Genomic DNA, 21,032 nt, shown 5'->3' on the forward strand with positions numbered 1-21,032 from the left:
GGCAATGTAAGTATAGCAAGCTGTTCTCTTCTTGGCAACAACATAAACATATAAATGTCATTTCAAGGGGTCCTACCCCTTTCCCTTTAGGGCCACACAACCCAGCCTGGATTACACAGGACAGTTGCTTGACCTGTGCTTATATTTGTAGAAAACCCTGTCTCTGGTGATCTCCCCACACTTCACAGGACATTCCAGAAGTCTTCCATCATTTCAGGGACTCCATCTCTCCTCAGAGTTCAGGGGACATCAGCAAGGTAAGAAGTCTTCCTGCAGAAATACTAAGACTGTCTAGGTAGCTAAGCTTCTACACAAAAGGCAACTCTCATACAAAGGGAAAGCAATACTCACTAAAGAAACAGCTGGTTGCTTCCATTCTACAACCCTGTAACCACGAAGTGTGGGGAAAGATTTGGTTGAGTAATTTATGTCTGCACTTCTCTATTTTCAAAGACTGCACTACAAGAGACTGCTTATCTCTTTGGTGTGCCTTTTCCATCCTCCCTGAACAGGAGTGGGCATGTAGATCATCTACTGAACTCCCTAAAGCTCATTTCATCACTTCACAGCCACTTCTTCAATGCTGAATTCAGCAGGGGAGAAGATGGCCCAGAGAAAGCAGGGCTATAAAGCGTGAGGAGAAGAAAAAAAATAGGCCCTTAAAATATTCAGCAAACAAGCTGCATGTGGAGTGCAAAGGCCACCTCAGGTCCACTGCTGCTGCTCCCCCTCCAACCTGTCAGTGCGGCACATCGGTACTGTAGCAGCTGTCACAGCCACCGCTTAGGTATTAAGCTTAGGTATTTACTTAGGGCAGAGAGCCAGGCGAGGCTGCATGACAATCAACAGCCTCAAGGAATCTTTCCTGATGATCTCTTCCTCGATGTCAAGCTGCTGTACTTAAGTGGGAAGAAGGGGGCCCAGGGCACAACACATAAGCACTGAGCTACACAGTTAATTTGTACCTGCCCTGGAGGGGTAAGAAAACTTTTTGCTAAAAGCCTCTGCTCTGCAAAGTCCTAGTTATTGACCTAGTGCTTCCCTCTTCCCCTCCTGCTCTGTCCCAGGGAAGCTGCTGCTATTTCATAACGCTCTTCAAATTCCAGCTTTCCCCTCCATCTCTGGGGTATGCCAACGTTAAAAAGCTGGACAGGGCAATCGCCAGGATCCTGTCAGTCATCGAAGTAGCAGCAGGCTGCCCCACGCCTGTGCTACTGCTGCCAGCTGGCAACGGTGCTGCACCGCTTGCCTGATCCGAGCAGCACTGTGCCTGGCCAAAGCGGAGGCACCATGTCATCTGCACAGCCGTCTCTTTGCTCGAGGCCTTCCCACCTCTAAGGAGAGCAATGAAAAGCAGGGGAGTGCTGAAGACTATTTGTTTGGCAGAGTGGGACCTTTCTTCTCCGCTCTGGCACTCAAGAAAGAAAAAACATGTTTTGAAGCTGGAGGAGAAGAGAAAGTTGGCACAAGCGGGTAGGGAAACTCAGCAGGAACTCTTGCTTTTTATCTTTTTAAATTCAATAGAGACATTTCTGCTCTCGACTAGATGCATCGCCTTTCAAGATGCCAATAAATTTCAAGCCATTACCTCTACTTAGCCCATGCAGTAAGTTGGGCTGTTAGATCAGCTTTGATAAAGACTGTGTGGGGAGGGGGTGCAGATGTTCTCTTGTATACATGGGGAAGTCTTGTCATCCGTGAAGCTCCATCCTGACAGGTAAAGGGAGAGAAAAGGCTGGAGCAAATTAGGTGGGTTTATAAGGCACCAGCCTAAAATGTAATTATTAATTTTCAACTGAATTGATGCTGTCACCAGAGGCTGACTGACCATGAAAACGTGCAGGAAGAGAAACACTGAATGTGCTTAAACCCAACAGAAACCTCTTACTGGGAGGACTGGTAAAATCCACAATTTCACAGCTACTCCGACCTGGGTTGCAGAGAAAAGAGCTTCAGAAAGGAGCATTGATCTCTGCTGGATAGGTATAGCTGTACTGGCAGCCAAGATTTGTACCTCACACCTGCACAGATGTAAAGTTTATGCTGGTAAACAAAGTGCTCTTCATATGGATACAGGTTATACCACCAAAGTAATGGTGGAGGCTACACAGCTTTGCCAATGTAACTGCAACTATACCAGAGCCTCTGGCCAGCACAGGTACCTCTTTTGTAATGCACTTTAGCAAACTAAGCCACATGAATTATGTAATACTGATGCAGTCCTAAAAGCACAGCCAATCCACAACACTGTATTAAGTTCACTGAAAGCACACCTCCAAGCAAAGCCTATGTACAATTTGAAACTACTCAAAGAGCATTAAAACATATGCAGAAAACTATAAACTGCACTTGTATTTGCCAGAGCAGCAGATGAGGTGCAGCGACAGGATGAAGGCGTAAGCAGACCAAAACCAGCAGCAGTACAACTAGGACTGCACACACTTTGCATTTCCCCATCTGCCCTTCATATGCTGCTCCACAATCTGACCTTGAATAAGAACTTCAAGTTTCAGAAGTTTCACTACATCTTTTTTGATTGCAAGCATCTCACTGAGACTGAAGAGCACCTAAATCAATTCCTTATCTTTTTTTGCCTTACCCACGATAGTGTGTTGCTACTGAAAAATCTTACCCTTTTTTTTTTTTTAATGTCAATGCGTTAACTAGTTCACCTCTGCCACCAGGGTATCAGATAAATTGCTATAAAGTATCTACCACTCCACTGAAAGCACTGTATGTCCTTTGCTCAGCTGCCAGGAAGCCACCTGCATCACTGACTTCTATAATGCTGCCAATTAGTTTAAACAAGTCTGTGGCTTTTTAAGGTCCAGAAGCATAATAAGAAACAGACATCCTAACCTGATCTCCTTAATAAATAACACTATCCCTTTTTTGCTTAGATTACATTCTTTACTCTGCCTTCTATTAATTAATGAATTTCAAAAAAGCTGCTGAAATTCAGGCTCATGCCTTGCACTGCCACAAACCCCAGAGCCCTCTGCAGCAGAATTCAAGTCTAGCTCGTCTAAAGCAGACAAATGCAAAGCAAAACAAACACTCCTTGGGATAACTGACCAAAGGCTCAATACATTTATTCACAAGACAATGTATATCAGCATTTTGAAACAAGGCAAGTCTCGCCTTTGTTTGGAAGGGGTCTCCTTTCTGTATCTATACGCAGATGCAAAGAAAAAGGCATGCATTTCCCATGATCAGATGGGAAAAAATTTACTTTTTTGCTCCTAGTCTCCTCTTATTAGGCAGGTTGGTCTATGCTGCTCTCAACCCCTCCCCCACAGCTGATTCCTGCCAACAACATAAACGTCTTTCCATTAGATCTTCTCTGTTAAAATGGAAGAAGCAAAAAATAATGCACTTATCTTTTTGGATTTGTCAGTCTTATCCTCAAATGGATCTTATCAATGCTCAGCACAAACAAAATTTCTTTCAACTCCATTTATCTTCCCCAGATGTAATAGGATCATATATGAAATTCTTCTTCAGTCTTTACTGTTACAACAAACCTCTTTCTGCCTTTTTCTGCACCTGTTGTTAGTGTAGAAAATCCTAGCTTTGCTTTCTGACCCACAGTGAATTAAATGAGAACTAACCCTTAATTTTCAGCAACAACTGAAACCTTAACTGATGATACTTGATCCAATTCCTAAAACAGGTCAGCACCAGGAGTTTCTGTTGGATGGACTGAGAAACTTTCTGCAAAGGTAAAACATCGTTGGTTCTTCCTGACCATACTTGATCCCGTAATTTATCGCTGATCTTTCAAATCAGGAGAAGTCTCATTATAGCACACCCTTTCTTTCTTTAGGCTAGCTCTTGGCATTATCAGCTGGTACTTTATCTCACAAGCCTGCCATGCAACTACTACTTGAGAAAGAGCTTTAAGATAACTAGTGGGAAACTTAACATTAACTAGAACTAGGTCTTAGGAAGAAATGGATCATCTCAGGTAACAAAGCTCTCACTCAGGAAAGTAACACACTTGCAGTGAAGTGGCTCATTAATTTGTTACCCATCTCCCAAAGGCTGCAAAACCAGGGTAATACCTCCAAAAAGCCCTTTAGGGGACTGGTCCAAGCCTGGATCTGAAACCTAGGGCTGAGTAAGCAAGAAATTGCTAAACAAAACAATTGTCCTTTCAATTGTGCATGCGTGTGGTTGGAACAGATGAAAGGAGAGAAACAGGAATGCCAAAGGGGATGTTAGCGTGACAGAAGACAGATATGTATATATTCAGTGCAGATGCACAAGTGAACTGAACTGTGCAAACAGGACTGTGCCCCCAGCTATTGCTATCTCTTGCAAAAATCACCAACAGTTCTCAATGCTGGAACAAATCTAATAAAAATATCATCACTTCTATGGCAAAAGGAATGACAAGCTTCTTCATTTTTGCCCTTAACTCAGACTGCAAACCAAAAACAGTACCTGTGAATTCCCCATTAAATGTCATGCTAAGACTGTAACAGCAAAATCTACAATATGTTAAAGATCTAATGACAAGAGCAAAGGATTTGCACATAGCTGCCATTCCACCCTGCTCTCTGTCTGCTGAGCCTTCAATAGAACAGCATACAAGATCAAATGTCAACAATATGTTGATGACAGAGCCACACGCATCCTCATCTAGGTGAAAAGAGGCTGTCATCCAGCTGCCTACACGTCTGGAAGGAATAAATACTGGAGGAAAGAGTTGGCTTAAATTTAATTCAAGAAAGACGGTAAGAAGTAGTACTGAAAAAAAAGTCTTCATGAAATTGCAAACCTCTTCTCAGCCCATGGCTGGTTTAGTGCAAATCTGGTAATAATTCACCTTGGCTCCCTTCCCCCTACCTGACTTGGCAAGATGACTGCACATAAATAATCTCAATTTGCTGTAATTTCTTCTATCTAGTTACTATGGACCCAACCGCACCAAAGCTAACAGTAGCTACTGTGGGGCAAATGGGCTCAAGGCCTTACCTGAACTGCAAGAGCTCAGCTCTCCTAATACTGGACCCCATATTAAACAAAAGGTCTTGGCTCTCAGCTTCACATCCCATGAAGTAAAAACATCCTGAATAGATGTCATTTGCCTTTCCTTCACACCAGTTTGCTAAAACTGACACTGCTCCCATGTTTAACCATCGCATGAGATATTAACACAATATTTATGAAGGGATCCTAACGAGTTTTAAGTTTTTACAGTTTCTTGTAAGTTCTGTCTTAGCAGCCTTCATGCAGACACAGGTGAATTGGTCAAGATAGCAATTTAACTAACTCTTACAACATACCATTCCTGCACCTAAACTCAACTGTGCGCATTATGCAAATCTTCATGCCAACTGCAACACCAAGGTGGCACTGCGTTTTCCAATGATGTTGAATACAGCTCTTTCTTACAGCACCCTACATAAGCCATGCTTACCAACATGGGTTTTGGATATGCCCTGCTTTTCTAAAGATACCTGCCAGAATCTGCTGATACACAGAGCATATAAAACTATTTGGCCTCAACCAGACTATTATGCTCCACTTTGTATTAAAAGGAGGGATTTCCCTTATCAGTCAGAAAAGGGTTCTGTCCCCATGCCCTCCTCTTCCTAGTATCAACAAGTACCTGCAGTCTGTGACTCTGCTTGGACTTTTGGTAGTCTAAGAAACATCTACCTGGTTCAACTTCTGCCAGCAGTGAGAAATTTCTTTGGGCAGTAATTGGATGTATTATTTGCAGTTCTACTGTACAGAGCTGTCAGAAGCTCCCCCAGTTGCCTTGAAGATGTCAAAATCTCTCTTGAAAGGAGACACAAGGGACCACACCAATAAGCATTCTTTGTCAATAACATAGCAAGAGGTTGGTACTCTCTCTCTTGCAAACTGCGCTTGTTTTCAGAAGTATGTTAGTTCATAGGAACAGAACCACTGCAGGTAATGTGTTACAATAAGCCATCTCCACATATTTTCCTAATCAATTTTCTTTTCACATTATCAAGAGTTCTGACAAAACTGTAAATTGCGCCCCAGTGAAGCAAATGTGCACGGCCATTTGCTTTCAGGCTTAAAGGCCCTTTGCTTATGGCTGCAGGAGCATTCACAGCTCATCCAGTGAGTCAACGAGGTCTGGCAGTGACCTCTGCAAACCACACTGGATACACTCCACTGACACTTGCATGAAGCTCAGAAGACAACAGCACTCAGTAAAATTGTGCATCTTCTCACATAGTCTGTGCATCGTCCTCGTTAAGAGTTAATAAACTGAAAAAAGTTTGGCTCTGTGCTAAAACTCCGTGTGCCTTTCTGCTTCAGGCCCTTCTTCCTGCAGGATTAGGAATTCTCCATTTGTTTACAATGGAAGCGTACATGTATTTTGTTCCATCCAGGCTACTGACTGACTACTTCATCAGGATGTTTCCCAAATACCGGTAGTCTTGTCACGAGCTAATTCCGGATCTCCACAGCCTGAATTTCCTTCCAGATTCAAAGCACAATGCTGTATTTGAGATGGGACTTGGTTAAGTCACCTTATCCCCACAAATTGCATGATTTGCTCTTCAGATTCATGTCAATCAAATTTTTCTATCAACTACCTCACTTTTTGTATCCTCAGCTTAAAAGCTCCTTTCCAAGTTTTATTTTAATTTGGATTACAGTAATCATGTTTTTCTGATATTTCAGAGTTAGCTTCCTCTGGGTAAAATGAAAAACATTAAACATTGCAAGGGCATCAGATTTGCAAATGCCAGAAATAAAACTACCTTCTGGCCGCCTTTCTCACTAATATCCACTGCTAACAGATCTAGGGCAATATGATCCTTACTCTTCTATGTTTCTAATGAACTTCAACTCTGACCAAGTTTCTAATTTCATGTTCTTCTAAGTTCTTTAACCGCTGTATACTCTTAGAATCATGTGAATTCAGAAATCACCCTAGACCCAAGCAGCTTGAAAACAGATCCTCTTTATTTGGAGACCAGCTCCACCTGTGCTTTCAAAATAGGCTGCAAAACCTATTCTTAGTCCACATTTGGAGTCCTTTCTCCCATCTCTGAAACTCAAATATTTCCAGACAATTCCCAGTACCATTGCTACCTGTACCACTCCAAGCTAGAGATCTGCTAAAAGCAACTCCTCACCTGTACTCTCCAGCTACAGATAAATTTCAGAGATGTTAGCTAGGTTTGCAAAAAAAACCAAGCCACAAACACAACAACAAAAAAATGAAGCTTATGCATACCACTCTTATTAAAAGTCAACACTACTAGAGAGCTTTTTAAGCCTCAGTCTGAAAATGAAACTTGTTCTTTAGCAAAGCCAGGTTTCCATCTGAAATGCTAAGCAGATCAATCTGAAGAGAGTGAACAGAAAGAGCATGAACCTTTAGCTCATGACTACCATATGGGATGACAATTCACTACTTTTACTCCATTTCTGAACAGAATTCATAACTGTCAAATCATGTCAACCCTGACCTGTAGAACTCTACCTGATCTCTCTGAAATATTAGAAGCAAGATGTATATAGACAATGCACACTTGTATAACCAAAATCCTCCTTAGTACAGTCCAAAAGTGCTGTAGTTCTCAGACAGAACATTTCTCTCCAACTCTGAAAATTACACCAGCAGCCAGTGAATTTTTAGGTGCAATTAAATGGATTGGAGTTTCACATAACAAAACTAATTAATTGCATCTTCAAAGCCTCTATTTCAACAGCAAGATGGAGGAAACTCTCTGAGGAATAGAAACATGTATTCCACTGACTGCTAGTGAAGGATGTGGAGGAGGAGTTAACTGGAAGCAGAAATAATCACTGCATTTCACTCCTCAGCAGGCTGCCACAATTTGCAGTGACTTATAGGCCACATTGCCAAGCCCTAGTCTCCCATTTCATTGATTGCAAATAGAAAGGCATCAGGGAAGGAAAGAACAATTGTAAGACAACTTACAAGAATCTTCATAGAATCTGATGTAGCATTTCTCTTTAATTTCTCTCTTGGGAGTTTTGTGAGTAATGTAAAATTAAAACATCCTCAAAGCCCTGCTTCAGAACATGGCTATGACTTATTTTTAGTTAAGAAGTTGAGTAACAATTGCTATGTATTACAAGCTGTTGCCACAGAGGCAACAAAGATGCTTTCTGATTCTCTGTAATGCACACATTAAATTAGAGATTGAAAAATACAGTTTCACCAAGCTTCTTAAACCTTTTTATACTGCATGCTGGCCAAGCTGCAAACAGGTTTTTTACTCAACTGAATATGAATACGTCAGTCATTGTAAAGACAGTGTGCTAAGAATATTATGAAGTTTCCTACTTAAAGCTCTATTTTCATTTTGCATGCCTTGAAAAGTACTACAAACTCATGGAGCAGTTTTATTGCAAAACTCATGACAGAAGAAATATCTGTAGGTGATCTAATTTTTTACAGCTAGATGAAGGAATAGTATTTACAAGATTAACAGTTTATTGTTTTCCAAGCTTGGTCCTACAGACTGCACACAGATGACCAACAACACACAAGAATGTTGAAAATACTCAACATCATCCCACAGGAAGGCTCTTTAACCAAATTAATTCAAACTGGTCTAGTTGTGACCCTGTCACATACATAGAAAGCTAAAAGTCCAAGGCAGTCAGAAATGAGACATTTTTAACATCTTTAAACATCATGTGGGAAAGGGGAAAACAGCAAATTAGTTAGCAAATCCTGCTAGACTGGATAGATTTAAAAACGTGGGGGAAAGGTTTTTGGAGGCTAAAAATACATGTGCAAGAAAGATGAAAAAAGCAACCTTTAGAATACATGCAATCCATCTGGAGAAAAATAATCCAGAACTACAGCAGATGAGAAAGACAGGAGTGCAGTGATGTGGAGCAAGTCTGAAAAGCAAGAGTGGGAAAAATTGTACACAATTTTCAATGCACCATAACAGCAAAAAAAAGAAAAAAAAACAACAGTTTTTGACTGCGTAAGTAAAGCCCTGTAGTCCAAAAAAAGCAGAAAAAAATACCCTCTGTGGGTTTCTGGTAAGACTATGCTTATCACATTACGTACATTTAAACATATTCCAGAATGAAGGGAAAAAAAAAAAGAAGAAGGGTATTTTGGAGAGAATTCAGAAGAGAGAAAAACGAAAGCTGGAAGATTGAATTACAAGAAAAGATTAAGGGAATACAAAGCATTACTTCACTAAATGGTGACTAAGAGCAAGGGTACAAGCATTTGAAGAGTATAACACACCATAGGGAAAGAAGATATGTTTGAAATGGAGATGAAGAAATATAAATGGAAGATTTGGACAGAAGCTTACTGACTTAGCTGTCTACAAAAATATGTCTCCAAAAGGAAGGGCTAGAAGCCATAGCAACTGGAGTTTAGAGTAAAGGACAGATGAGAGGAAGAGACATGATTTTAGCTAATAGGACGTCTCTATCTTAACTTATTATGATATGGTAAAAAGACTGTGGGAAGGGATACTCCCGTATCTGGCAGTAAAAGCTATGTACTTCACTGGGATCTTAAAATAACTGAAAAAAGAAACAGTACCAGGGTAAACTACACTTTTAAAAGGATTTAACAGGATACCGAATTAATGTAATTGGTGATCTTATATCCACACAGCTTTCACCAACTGTACCTGCTAACCAAATTCTGCTTTTTTCATAAATACATTTTAATTTCTGTCTCTTACCTTAAGAGGCTTGTACCAGAATGGTAGCTCAGAACCAGGCCTGTAAAAGTGCTGACTGGTGCACCAAAGAATATCCTCATCATTGATCTTCCCTTGCCTTATAATGTGGAGCAGATGATGATGATAAACAAGAGTTTTGTATCAGCTGATAAAACAGCTCATGTAATGACACAGCTGAGATGACCCTCTCTGAATCATGAGCAGTCTGGAGAGCAACTACAGAGTCTGAAGGTGAATCAAGCAATTTATTCCAGAGACAAGTCTCTCCCCAGTGCAAGGCCACCAGACAAATGGCTCAATGCAACCCCTGTACACTGGGAAAGCTCTGTCAAAAGTAATAATAAGAGGAGCCTTTTAGACTAAAAGAAAAAGTTTTAAAGAGAGAGAGGAAAAAAAGCTGCTCATGTAATAAATTCCACTATGATCAAGTTATCCCCAAAGTGAAAAGTTTGAATAGCTATTTTTCATTTCCTGCAACAAGTCATCCGAATACATGGCCTTAAACTTGAATCCACCCCAAATATCAGCTTTAGAAATTACCTAATTCTGCCTCCTCAACTCTCCTTGTGCATTATCAACTGGACATAGCTTTTCCCATCCTAAACTATGGCTGAACAGCTGTTGTGCTGTGCTGATGAACAAAGCAAGACATAAATGTTCTCTTAACTCTATTTGCCAGTTTGCAAAAAGATGAAAGTTTTCCCTCAGGTACTGAACAAGTCAGAGTGGGTCATGGTTCAGCTCTCCCACAAAGCAGAAGTACAGAAAGATAATTCCAGTGCCCAAATATGCCTACATATACATAGAAAGCTCACGAATAAATAGCCAACAAAAGCCTGTTTGGCAAAAGTATGATAAGCCTCATCTTCAGTCTGCAAGTATGATATGAAACTTGGCCCCTACCCTTCCTGAAACTGCTGGTGGCTGCTCTCCTAGAGGTTAGCCGCTTTCAGGAATGTTAGGAAATGATCCTGAAGCCTCGGCTGAAAAACTCCCTCAGCAAAGCCAACTGTAGTACCACAAACAAGATGCATGTTACTCAAAGTAGTACAAAAGACATACTAGGTACTCTGAATGTTATCTAGACTTAGGAATGTATATGTTTGTCATCATATTTGAAACCAGAGTGAAGTTTCAAGATTCCATTATATTTATGTTCTCCTGCCATGTCTGCATATCTCTAATAAATTCTTTTACATGTTTATTATTCAGTGGGCCTGGAGCATGCTACCTCTTTGCTATCATAACCCAGCAACTAACTACTAGGCTAGAGTCAAAGCGACACAAAATCACTTACGAAAACACACAGAAACAGGATACACATACACTCACCCTCATAGAGGTTTCTCCACCGTGGGGCTGTTGCAGTCTGAAGACTTGAGCAACCATGTGTTCTGTGGAGGGGTGCAACAGGATACGTCGGGAAGCCAGTCCCACCATTACGTATCTGCCCATTGGAGACAGGCTCACAGAAATGGCATTAGGGCCTATGAAGAAAAGAGGGGTTATTTCTCTCACAGGTTGACATCCCTCCTCATGCTTCATCCTCACAGCTTCTTCATTCCCTTCCAGCATTCCCATAACGTATGGCATACTAAGCTCATTTTTATAAGGGGTAGGGAAGAATAAGCAGACCTGCACAAGCACAGATTTTGCGAGACATTTCCTTGCTGCAAGTGTCCTCCCACTAAGACAATGAAGTTCTTTAAGGAATAAAAAACTATCCCTTAGCAGCTGCCTCGTACCAGCACCTTACATGTCCAGACCATACGACAAGTTTCTCCCCAGCAGTACTCTGTTTGTAGCTGGTTAGAAGGCCAATAAATTATTTCCTGTTACTACAATCACTGATGTTCAGACTATTGCATTTCTCACTGAAAGCTGAGTTCTGAGGTAAATTCTCACACCCCCACCCACCCTGACTTCTTGCTGCATGCTTACCAAATCGCTTTGTGTAAAGCATCTCCCCCAAGTTGTGGGGTGCCAGAGAATACACAGCCAGTATTCCTTCATCAGGGAAGCCTCTTTGACTACTGGGAATGAAGGCTGCCAGCAACTGCCCATCGGCAGAGATATCGCAGCTAGCATCATTGTAAATCTTGCAGTTTTGAACAAGCACGTTCACAGAGGCTGCAAAGAAGAAAGGAACAATGATTAAAGTACTTAGGTTCAAGAGAGAATAAAGCAAGATTTAAACCTAATGTTGGAGACTGGACAGTACACTCAAAAGGCACTCAAGACATTTAGCTTCCTCCAAAAGTTTATGAAATGTTAATACCCTGATTAATGTAAAACTTCCTCCAAAACAGAGATAAGACAGTGTAATGAGCCCAGGAAATGAGATCTACTCACCTCCTGGAGCCTTCAGCCAAGAAATAGTGGCAATTGCACTTTATCAAACCCCTGCTTTGTTGAGCATAACACCATCCTTTGCAAAGGACAGCACAGCTCAAACAAGTCTCAAATCATGACTCTCTGACAAACTCCAGCAGTGGTATCATTAGAAAACAGTACACCTTAATTCATTTCCCCTTCTCTTGTGAAGCCCCTACTTCCAGCTCCCCTTATCTCCAATAAACAGGAGATGAGAGAAAAACTCTTCCCTGAAGATATAGACATTCATTTCTGACAGCTGATTTTTACACCAATCTTGGATAAAGCAAGTGAGAAAGGGCAGAGACTTCTCCAGCCGGTCCTCCATTTAATTACTCCAGTATTTGAGACACTCATGCATTCAGTGAAGTAACTGTTCAGCAGACAGGATAGTGAAGAGTGATTCACAAAACACAAGTTTTACTTTAATCTCTGCTGGCGAGTTGCTGGCTGACCTCATACAAATGTTTTCCCCTCCATGCCTTGCATATGCAGGCTACAAGCTCTTTGGGCTACTGAATGTTACTATGCACTTGTGCCATTCCCAGTACAATGAGGTTCCAAGGCCTTTTAGCATCGTCATCACCAACAGTTCAATGGTGGCTTGATAAAACAAGGCTGGACTTATGTTCATTCCCTCAGTCTAACCTAGATGCGCTTCAGTTCTGCAATTCTTCCAGGAGGTTTGGAGCTGAAACTGCATCCACTATTTTGGGGATGGGGAAATTTCAGATTCTAGAATTTTCAAACTCAAGGGGATAGAAATATAGAAAAATAGAAATAAAGCCCACCTTTGCAATATAGAAACTTTGCATGCTAGAAGACTGAATACCCCATCTCACATGCTTGAAGCTATAGCATCATGTGGAGCACTATGTCAACTTCTACAGTCCAGAAATTCTCTTCTAAATCATCAGACCATGTCCAGCCTAGAAGCGGCTTTGATTTGTTCAGCTAAAAGTGCAGATAAGTTTATGAAGGTACTTCTTGGGCTAGATTTCTTATTAGTTTAACAAAAGAACAGTGCCAAGAATGCTTTATGCATTCTTGGAAGTCTGAACTTCCAAATCAAATTAAGGCTGTAACCCAATGCTTTAACAAACTGACACTGCTGCCAAAAGAAACAACCTCTGCTCTTTGTTTCCAACACTTCTGTGGAAAGCAAGCTACACTGGCATACTGATATAGCTGAGAAATTACTGACTGTTGTCTAGGTCACTTTTTAGCCACAAGAGTTTCCCAACTAGGTACACCACATGACCACATAGACACTTGCAGCAGCAGAAAAAAAAGTCATGACAAGGAAGCAGACAGGACTACTCCTTCTTCCAGCACTGCTGATTTAAAGCACTTGCTGAACCTCATCTTTAGTTCTTCTGGTCTCAAAGACATTTTTCCTGGGCACTGCTTTCCTACATGGTTCAGTATCAAATTCTACTGTTCCATTTAAGAAATTCTGATGAAAAAGAAAAATGAGGATAAAAAGTGGACTATGTAATTACATTCTGTACCAAACCACCTACACCTGTACTCTAAATTTATTCAACCATTTTTTTCAGTCTCAAAGCTGCTAAAAACAGTAATTTTCAGCCTAGTATAAACAGAAAGGTGCTGAACAGAAAAAGGTAAATAATGGTAGTCACTGTCAGTCCTGTAATAACAGAATCTAAAATACACATGGCCCTCCAAAGAACAGACGGTCCAAAAGATGACGAAATTCCTGAGTGCTTAGTCTGAAGCTAGTTGAACAGAAAGACAACAGATTAAAGACTATACTACCTAATTTTATAAAAGGTAGAATTAAAATTTGCCCCCCTTTTTTTTTGTAGATCTAGGCTTCATTCAAGTACTCATTATGTCACCACAAGAAAAATGGGCATCAACACAAGAACTGTAATATATGCTGTGAACTAGTTAAAGGATACATTACAACAGGTTGCACTATTGTAATCCCCATCAAATTGGGAGGATTCCTGCAGAGTTCTTCAGTGACTCATTTCAAAACCAGTCTTACTTATTAGGTTTATCAATGGGCTAGGCACAGAGTGGAGTTGGTTGATGAATTCTGTTGACAAAGTTGGGTAATTTCATTAACAGAGCATGATCAGACCACACAGTGAACTGAAGTACACAGAGACGTAACAGAAGTGAAACAAAAGAATTCTAGAGTGTGTTAACATTTATAAATTTCTGCTTTCCTAGGAGCTTCTCAGTTGGAAACAAGAGAGAATCAACTTTGGTGATCATAGCAAAGACTGAGCCATCCACACTGCACTAGGGAACACACTTAAAAAGAAATATCAATGCCGAGACCACATGCAGGATACTGGGCACAGTTTTGGTGAGCCATGTTCAAGAAAGATTAAACCCTAAACGGTAACAAGTCCGGCAAAGAGCTAGGAAGATGACTGGGGGAAATGAAGTATGTATTTTATGTTTGGGGGGAAAAAAAAAAAAACAATTGCAAGGAAATGGGACTGTATTTACAAAAAATACCAGAAAGTGAGTGCCAGAAAAACATCAGTTCTCTTCACAAATAATGCTGACAGGTGAGTAAGTGGGTAAAAGCAGCCATTAAGTTTGGAAACTAGAAGATTTCTAGCAGAATAGCCAGAAGTGAAAGCGGCAAAGAATTTAACCAATTTTAAGACAGAATAAGAGGAACTATAGGATGTGCTTGCCTAAGACAGCAGGGAGCTAGACGCAGTGGCTAAGGGGGTCCTTTCTCACAATTCCTTTGTTGTGTACTCTAATTAGCAGTGATCTAAAAAAATTGAGGGAAAGAAAAAAAAAAAAGGAATGGGAACTTATTGGAGAGGTGAATATTGGGACTTTCCCAGCCAAAGCCGAGATAACTACTTAAAAGAGAGCCAAGCAAGAAGGACATCAACAGAGCAAAACTACACTTTACACAGGGAGAGCATTTGCCAGACATACAACTATGAAAATTATTAGAAGAGAAAATACAGTCCAGTCTCTTTCTTTGGGGCCTAAGAACTGTTCTCTCTCATTCCTATTGTGCTAGATATCTAAGTTTTCGTCCTGCATCTCTGGGCTCAGGATGCAGTTTCCATGAGGTAGTCACAGTTTCTCTACAATGTTAACTACTGCCATTTGATGCTCAATATCGGAAGTAGCGAGATTGCATACTTGTTTATCACATAGCACATGTTCAGTCCTTTTTTATCTACACAGTTTTTCCTCCCCCCACCCCCCTCCTTCAGCACAGCACAGAGGTTTTTGGTGAGCAGTCCACAATGATGGCCAACATGACTGTGTGTCTTGTTCTTTTTAAAGTTTGTTGCATATGGTGAATGCCTCTTAGCAAAACAGATTGTGAGCTCCTCTGCCAGAAGAGAACTATCTTTCCCTCTTGATGTGTGCCTGGAACATAAAACATCACAGATGCAAGCTGCACTGAACAAGAAAGCGCGCCCTTTATTTCAGTCCTTCAATGTATGATTCACACTGGCATTATGGTTTTTTTGCTCTTCCCTCACTTACAAAGGATGAGGGACTCAGGTAGCACTTACACCTAGAACCAAGGGAGCCTACTGTGCCAGTAGAAAAAGTCTAAATGTGAGAGGTGGAGATCTCAGCAAGGTTTCATTTTAAGGAACAGCATGTAAGAGATTCCCAAGACACGGGGAGGATGAAGATACCCATGCATTTGACAAAGCCACAGGCTGTTTGATTTCTTTGAGCCTGAGGCCCAATCTATGAAAATGAAGCCAATACAGAAGATTTTAGGGAAAAAAATTGCTATTTTTGGAAAACCATTTACAAGGCTGCCCTTTCATCTTGTGTTTTCTTTTGTTGTTAATGCAGCCACTGAGCTAACAGAACAGATCAAAAGAAACATCAGAGAACAAATTAATCAAGCTGTTGTGCCAACTTGGAGTGCTTACACCTACAGCATAATTACGCTTGAAGCTGGGGAAGGCCTGGAATGCTGGCAGCAACAGCACTGTTTGCCAAAGGAAAACAGTGCTGAGCACACCATCCGCTCCTAGCCACCCTTAAGGATGACACTTTCTTAACAGCTGCTCCTATTTATACATTGTTTGGCATGGTTTTTTTTTTTCTTCCTTTCCTTCTTTTAAGTTCTTCTGCATCCCACTGTGAATCACAATATTGATCAAATCACCTTCCTCAAGTCCCAGCCAGTGTCAGAACAGGACAAATTCCTGATGCATGACTAACTGTGGAAGAACTAGACCAGTTCAGCCACAACGGCTAGAAAATGAAATAACGAGCACCGAGTAGCATGAGAGAAACTACATTCAAGAGATATAAATAAGAGATAAAACCTTCAAATATTTCACCTGTGGAAAGGCTATATTCTACACTGTTTGCTGATTCAATACTTACCCGTTAGCTGCAGGAAATTTTAAGGATATGCAACACTTACTAGAAGAATATTAAATAAATGCCAGAGATAGCATTGTCTCTGCTGTCAAATAAATTCCCCATCCCAATGCTGATATGACTGACAATTACAGTTTAAGACCAGGTCATGTTTATTTCAGAGTTATTAAAAGCAAAACTGGCAATAGGAAAGAAGAAATCTGAAGCCATCTTTTCCATTTTGCAATTAATAGAGAAAGACAGGGCAGAGACTAAAATCCCACAAGTCCCTGCAAAGCCATTTCCCCAGGACTGCCGGAGTCCTCTTTCGTGCGCTCGCTGAACTGAGCATTAGTGAGGTTGCTGCCGCGGAGCCGAGTCCTGAATCCAGGGCTCCAAAGGGTGCTGGGGCCCAGACGCAGAGATCACAGGACGGCACTCATGCTGCTGTCGCTTGCTCAGATGTGTCCGATTCAGTGGACAACACCCTACTTCCAAACTATCTTTTCTTTGTTTAATTGTAACAGGAAGAAGAGCGGCTTGGAGATGAAGGTTGGCCACAGAGCCATTTCTCTGATGGAGAGTGGAGCTGGCAAGCAGTCCCAAACTTCGGCTGCATCATTTCATCTGCCTAAACTCCCAAACCACTTGTGGCTCAAGTCAGTCTCAGAAAGTGCAATAGCCCCCTCTGTGTAAGAGGGCTCTCTCACATGACCACCTCTGATTTACAGAAAATGATGGGAAAAAAAGGAGCTATTGAGGTCACATGCTTTACTGGGAAAACAGTTTATTTCCAAGATCATGAAGAGTCAGAAAAAACTCCTCCAACCCACCACTCCACTGTTATGCATTTAGCTTCGCAATATCTCTACAAATTAGTGCATCTTGGCAAACTTGCAGCTTGCCTTTGTTCTGTGCCTAGGCAAGCTTGGCAAATACCTGTTTTAGGATGAGCACAGCTGCTACACCTTCATGCATCCCTACTAGACCTTGGCAGAGGGAGACGTGGCTAACAATCTAGAAATGTTGGAGTTGGGCTTAACATGTAAAAAGGAAGAAGCAGAGTAAAACTGAACATTTCCAAATGCTAATAAATCAAGATGGACAAGCCAAGTTTTATGAAGCACAAAGTGGGGAGTCAGAAGGGCTGGGGATGCGCTTGTAACAGGAACCCTGCCTGCAAGAAGGGTACAACAATAACAGAAACTGTAGCCCAATTTCCAGCTAACTGGAAGCTATTTCAGAATGGAATTGTCCTGGTAGGGAAGAGGGAGAAGATTGAAATATTGATGTCTTGAGAAGCAGATGGTTCTTATTTTCTATGGGATTCCATAAATTATAAACAAACATCTTATGCTTTTTTTTTTTTTTTTTTTTAAATCAGCAGCCTTCTCAGCAGCCAGATTGGGGGCAGGGGGGAAGCTATTAGCAGCTGTAGCACTCTTCAAATACTTTACCAGCTTGCAAAGAAGTCCCAAAGAATTTAAGTCAGCAGCAAGATGCTTCCCCCTCTGCATTCATTTTTATTCTCTTTCAGAGTCTGGCTGGGCAATAGAAAGTATTGCCACTGCATGGCGAAACTTCACCTTGAACACTGATCCTCAGCCTACAACTTTACACTAGTACTACAAAGTTTGGCATTTAACAAGACACATCAAAGCACTGGCACACAAGTTCAGCACAGTATTCTACTTTCAAGATGACACTGCGTGCTCCTTCCCAAGAGAAAGAATGTTTCTCAAGGACAAAATATAAAGCATCTTTCCCCTTTACAATGTCGAGAGCTACCATCTAGAAGCAGGGCTTTTATTTCCCACCAGGCTATACACATCACACCACAACATTCTATACAATGTGAAGGAAGGAGATGAAACAGAAATACCAGATACTTTCTCTGTAGGAATGACACAGTAAGAAAAGCTTTTTGTAATGCGATTGGCTACTGGTGGCTTTCCCCTAGCTCCTCTGACTTCCCAGGGACTGGGAGGTAAATGGCCCCATACAGGTTGCCCAGAGAAGCTGTGGATGCCCCATCATTGGAAGTGTTCAAAGTGGAACTGGATGGAGCTTTGAGCAACCTGATCTATTGAAAGATGTCCCTGCCCATGGCAGTGGGGGTGGACTAGATGACCTTTAAAGCTCCCTTCCAACCCAAACCATTCTGTGATTCTATGATTTTAATTCCTCACATCTCTGCTGCTATGGTATCACTACATGTGCTCCTTTTGTGGGTTCTTTAAGCAACAGAACAGTACTCCACAGAGACCTCTATTGCCAGATATGTAACTTCCAGAATTGCAGGACAGACAGGGCTGGGACTGGAAGAAACTTTTTCTGAATTCATTTCAATGGCCACCTGTGAAAGCAGAAGTGTTTCTGAAAACAGAATCCCTGTTCTCCCCCAAAAAGTCAGTCCCTTAAAGCAGAACCCAATCTCATTTTGCTGAGAAGTCAAACAATGAATTTCACATATGCACAGATACGGCCTAAACTAAAAATCACTGTACAAAGAAACATTAATGAATATCTACCTCCTATCTTTGTCCCAGGCTGCCACAAACATAGCTTACTGCACAGCTTCAGAAATATCAGGATACCCCTCTGGGTTAAAAATAGCCTTTCTAGTCAAGTTAGTTTTAGCCCTCAAAAAGTCATTCCTTAGTCAGCTGACCACAAGCATCAAATCTGCTTGTGCCTGCATAAGGAAGTCTCTTCCAGTGCGAGAGCTAGCTTATACCATAGAACACATGTAAAACTATCGTCTAATTTCCACAAAGGGAAGGAGGAAATAAATAAATAGATAGATAAATAAATAAAATTAGCAATATTGCTCATATTCTTGACCCAGAAGCAGCTTTCACCTCAGATATAGGATGAATTTGCTTTTGCAAATGGCTAGAACCTACATCTACTTCTCCTGGCTTACAACACAGTGGTGAGCAACAGACCAGGGCCCTAACGACCAGAAAGTATTGTAGCACTTTAACTCACACTAATGTCAATAACTTGGAGAATTCAGACCCAATTCATTAGCAAGTTCTAATGTAAAAGTATAAAGACAACACCCCTCTAGAAACTTGTTGGTAAAAGAATGAGGAGACTGAATACAGAATTCTTCTAGGAAGACTGTGTATTCCCATGAGAATGCTCACAAAAGAGCCCCATTTATGCATGGGTTTACTGATAGCAAGAATACACAAACTAGACAGAGCAGAACAGTTCTGCATGCTTTTAGTCAACTTTCTCAAAAGGCTAAGCATTTTACAGTTTCCAATACCACAAGACAATCAGGTAACCCAAGGCCTGCAACATACAGCTACCTTTGGAAGATCCTAGAGCTTATGGTATCTCTGGTTGGTATAGACTTAAAAGAAAGTTCTGGTACCCTTTCCAACTTACCATTGCTGATTTCAGGCAGATCAAATTTAGTGAAGTCCCACCACTGAAGCCGGTAGGTGGTGTTGGCAATGTTGCTGGCCACAGCTGACTGTCCATCCCCAATCACAGCACCTACAGAAAAGGGGTAAATAATTAGCAACTTAACCTCCAGAAGATTATCCAGAAAAGAGCTGGGGAGACAAAATCCTAGAAAACCTTTCAAAATCCAATACACAAAACTCTAGATTCTTAAAGAAACCTTATTTACAGAAATGACAACACCTCCTAAATAAGCCACAGAGCACAGGAAATTAATAGACAAGCACCTCCCTGTAACACATTTCTGAAAGAAAAGAAAGCTGATGAGAGATAAGACTTGCCCAGACCCACAAGGCAGGAATCCTAATGAATTCATTTGGTGCAAATGCATTCTACTTATTGGTACTAGTGAAGCTGTATTTTCACAGACCCCAAATTTTCTAGTACAGCTATGAAGGCAGACCAGAATACATGCTAAGGAAAAGCGCTGCCCTAGCAAATCACGCACACTTGTTGACATAATTCCTGATACTCCTGTAAACTCCACTCAGAAGATACAGGTTGCCTACAGTATTTGCCACATAGTAAAGACTGTAACAAAATATTAGCATGGAGGACCTACAAGCTGGCCCTTCAAGCAGGCAGGGGGCTGCCCTGACTCCATGCCCCTTGCTAACCACCCAAGGACTTGGGCAACAGTCCAAAGCAGAAGGCTAAGCAGAATAATTCAGAAACTAGCAAAAAGAACATAATTTTCCAGGCAGAAAGGAACTGCCATGGGTAACTCAAGTTGGCATACATTGGAGAAAGCTCAGAGGCATTAAATGCAATCCCTAGGGAGACAAGTGGAGAGAAGAAACAGTTCTCCCATAATAGTACTTGAGTAAAAAAATCTCACTATTTTGCAGTCTCTAAGGCCTTCATATACATGCAGCCCTTGCACTTACACACACATGCTGGCACCCAGAGAAACTCAAGGTAATAGAATTTGATAAGGGAGAGCAAAACAAGATCATCCCCAAGCACAAATGAGGAAAAGCACAGCCTCCAGAGTCTATGCAGTCTGGATTTCAGCATCTCCACACTGTCTCTGGTGGGAAGCACACAGAAAAGTCAGTGGCTTCACCCTCCCACAAGGGCTGGCTCAGGACTGCTGCCACAGCAGCAATAGTGGAAGAGACATCACTTAGACAACTCTGTACCCAG

General features: G+C 41.3%; 1 protein-coding gene across 5 annotated transcripts in view; it reads right to left on the reverse strand.

Annotated features, from left to right (window-relative positions):
• Positions 1-21,032, reverse strand: part of AMBRA1 (autophagy and beclin 1 regulator 1) — a 135,834-nt gene that overhangs the window by 33,033 nt on the left and 81,769 nt on the right. For all 5 annotated transcript variants that reach the window (XM_075030779.1, XM_075030777.1, XM_075030773.1 and 2 more), the window contains 3 exons: positions 19,809-19,919; positions 11,631-11,819; positions 11,022-11,176 (listed from right to left, as the gene is read on the reverse strand). In XM_075030779.1, the coding sequence (XP_074886880.1) occupies positions 11,022-11,176; positions 11,631-11,819; positions 19,809-19,919 (455 nt within the window). The remainder of the gene's footprint in view (positions 1-11,021; positions 11,177-11,630; positions 11,820-19,808; positions 19,920-21,032) is intronic.

Source organism: Buteo buteo, chromosome 6 (assembly GCF_964188355.1).
Source record: "Buteo buteo chromosome 6, bButBut1.hap1.1, whole genome shotgun sequence".
NCBI lineage: Eukaryota > Metazoa > Chordata > Aves > Accipitriformes > Accipitridae > Buteo > Buteo buteo.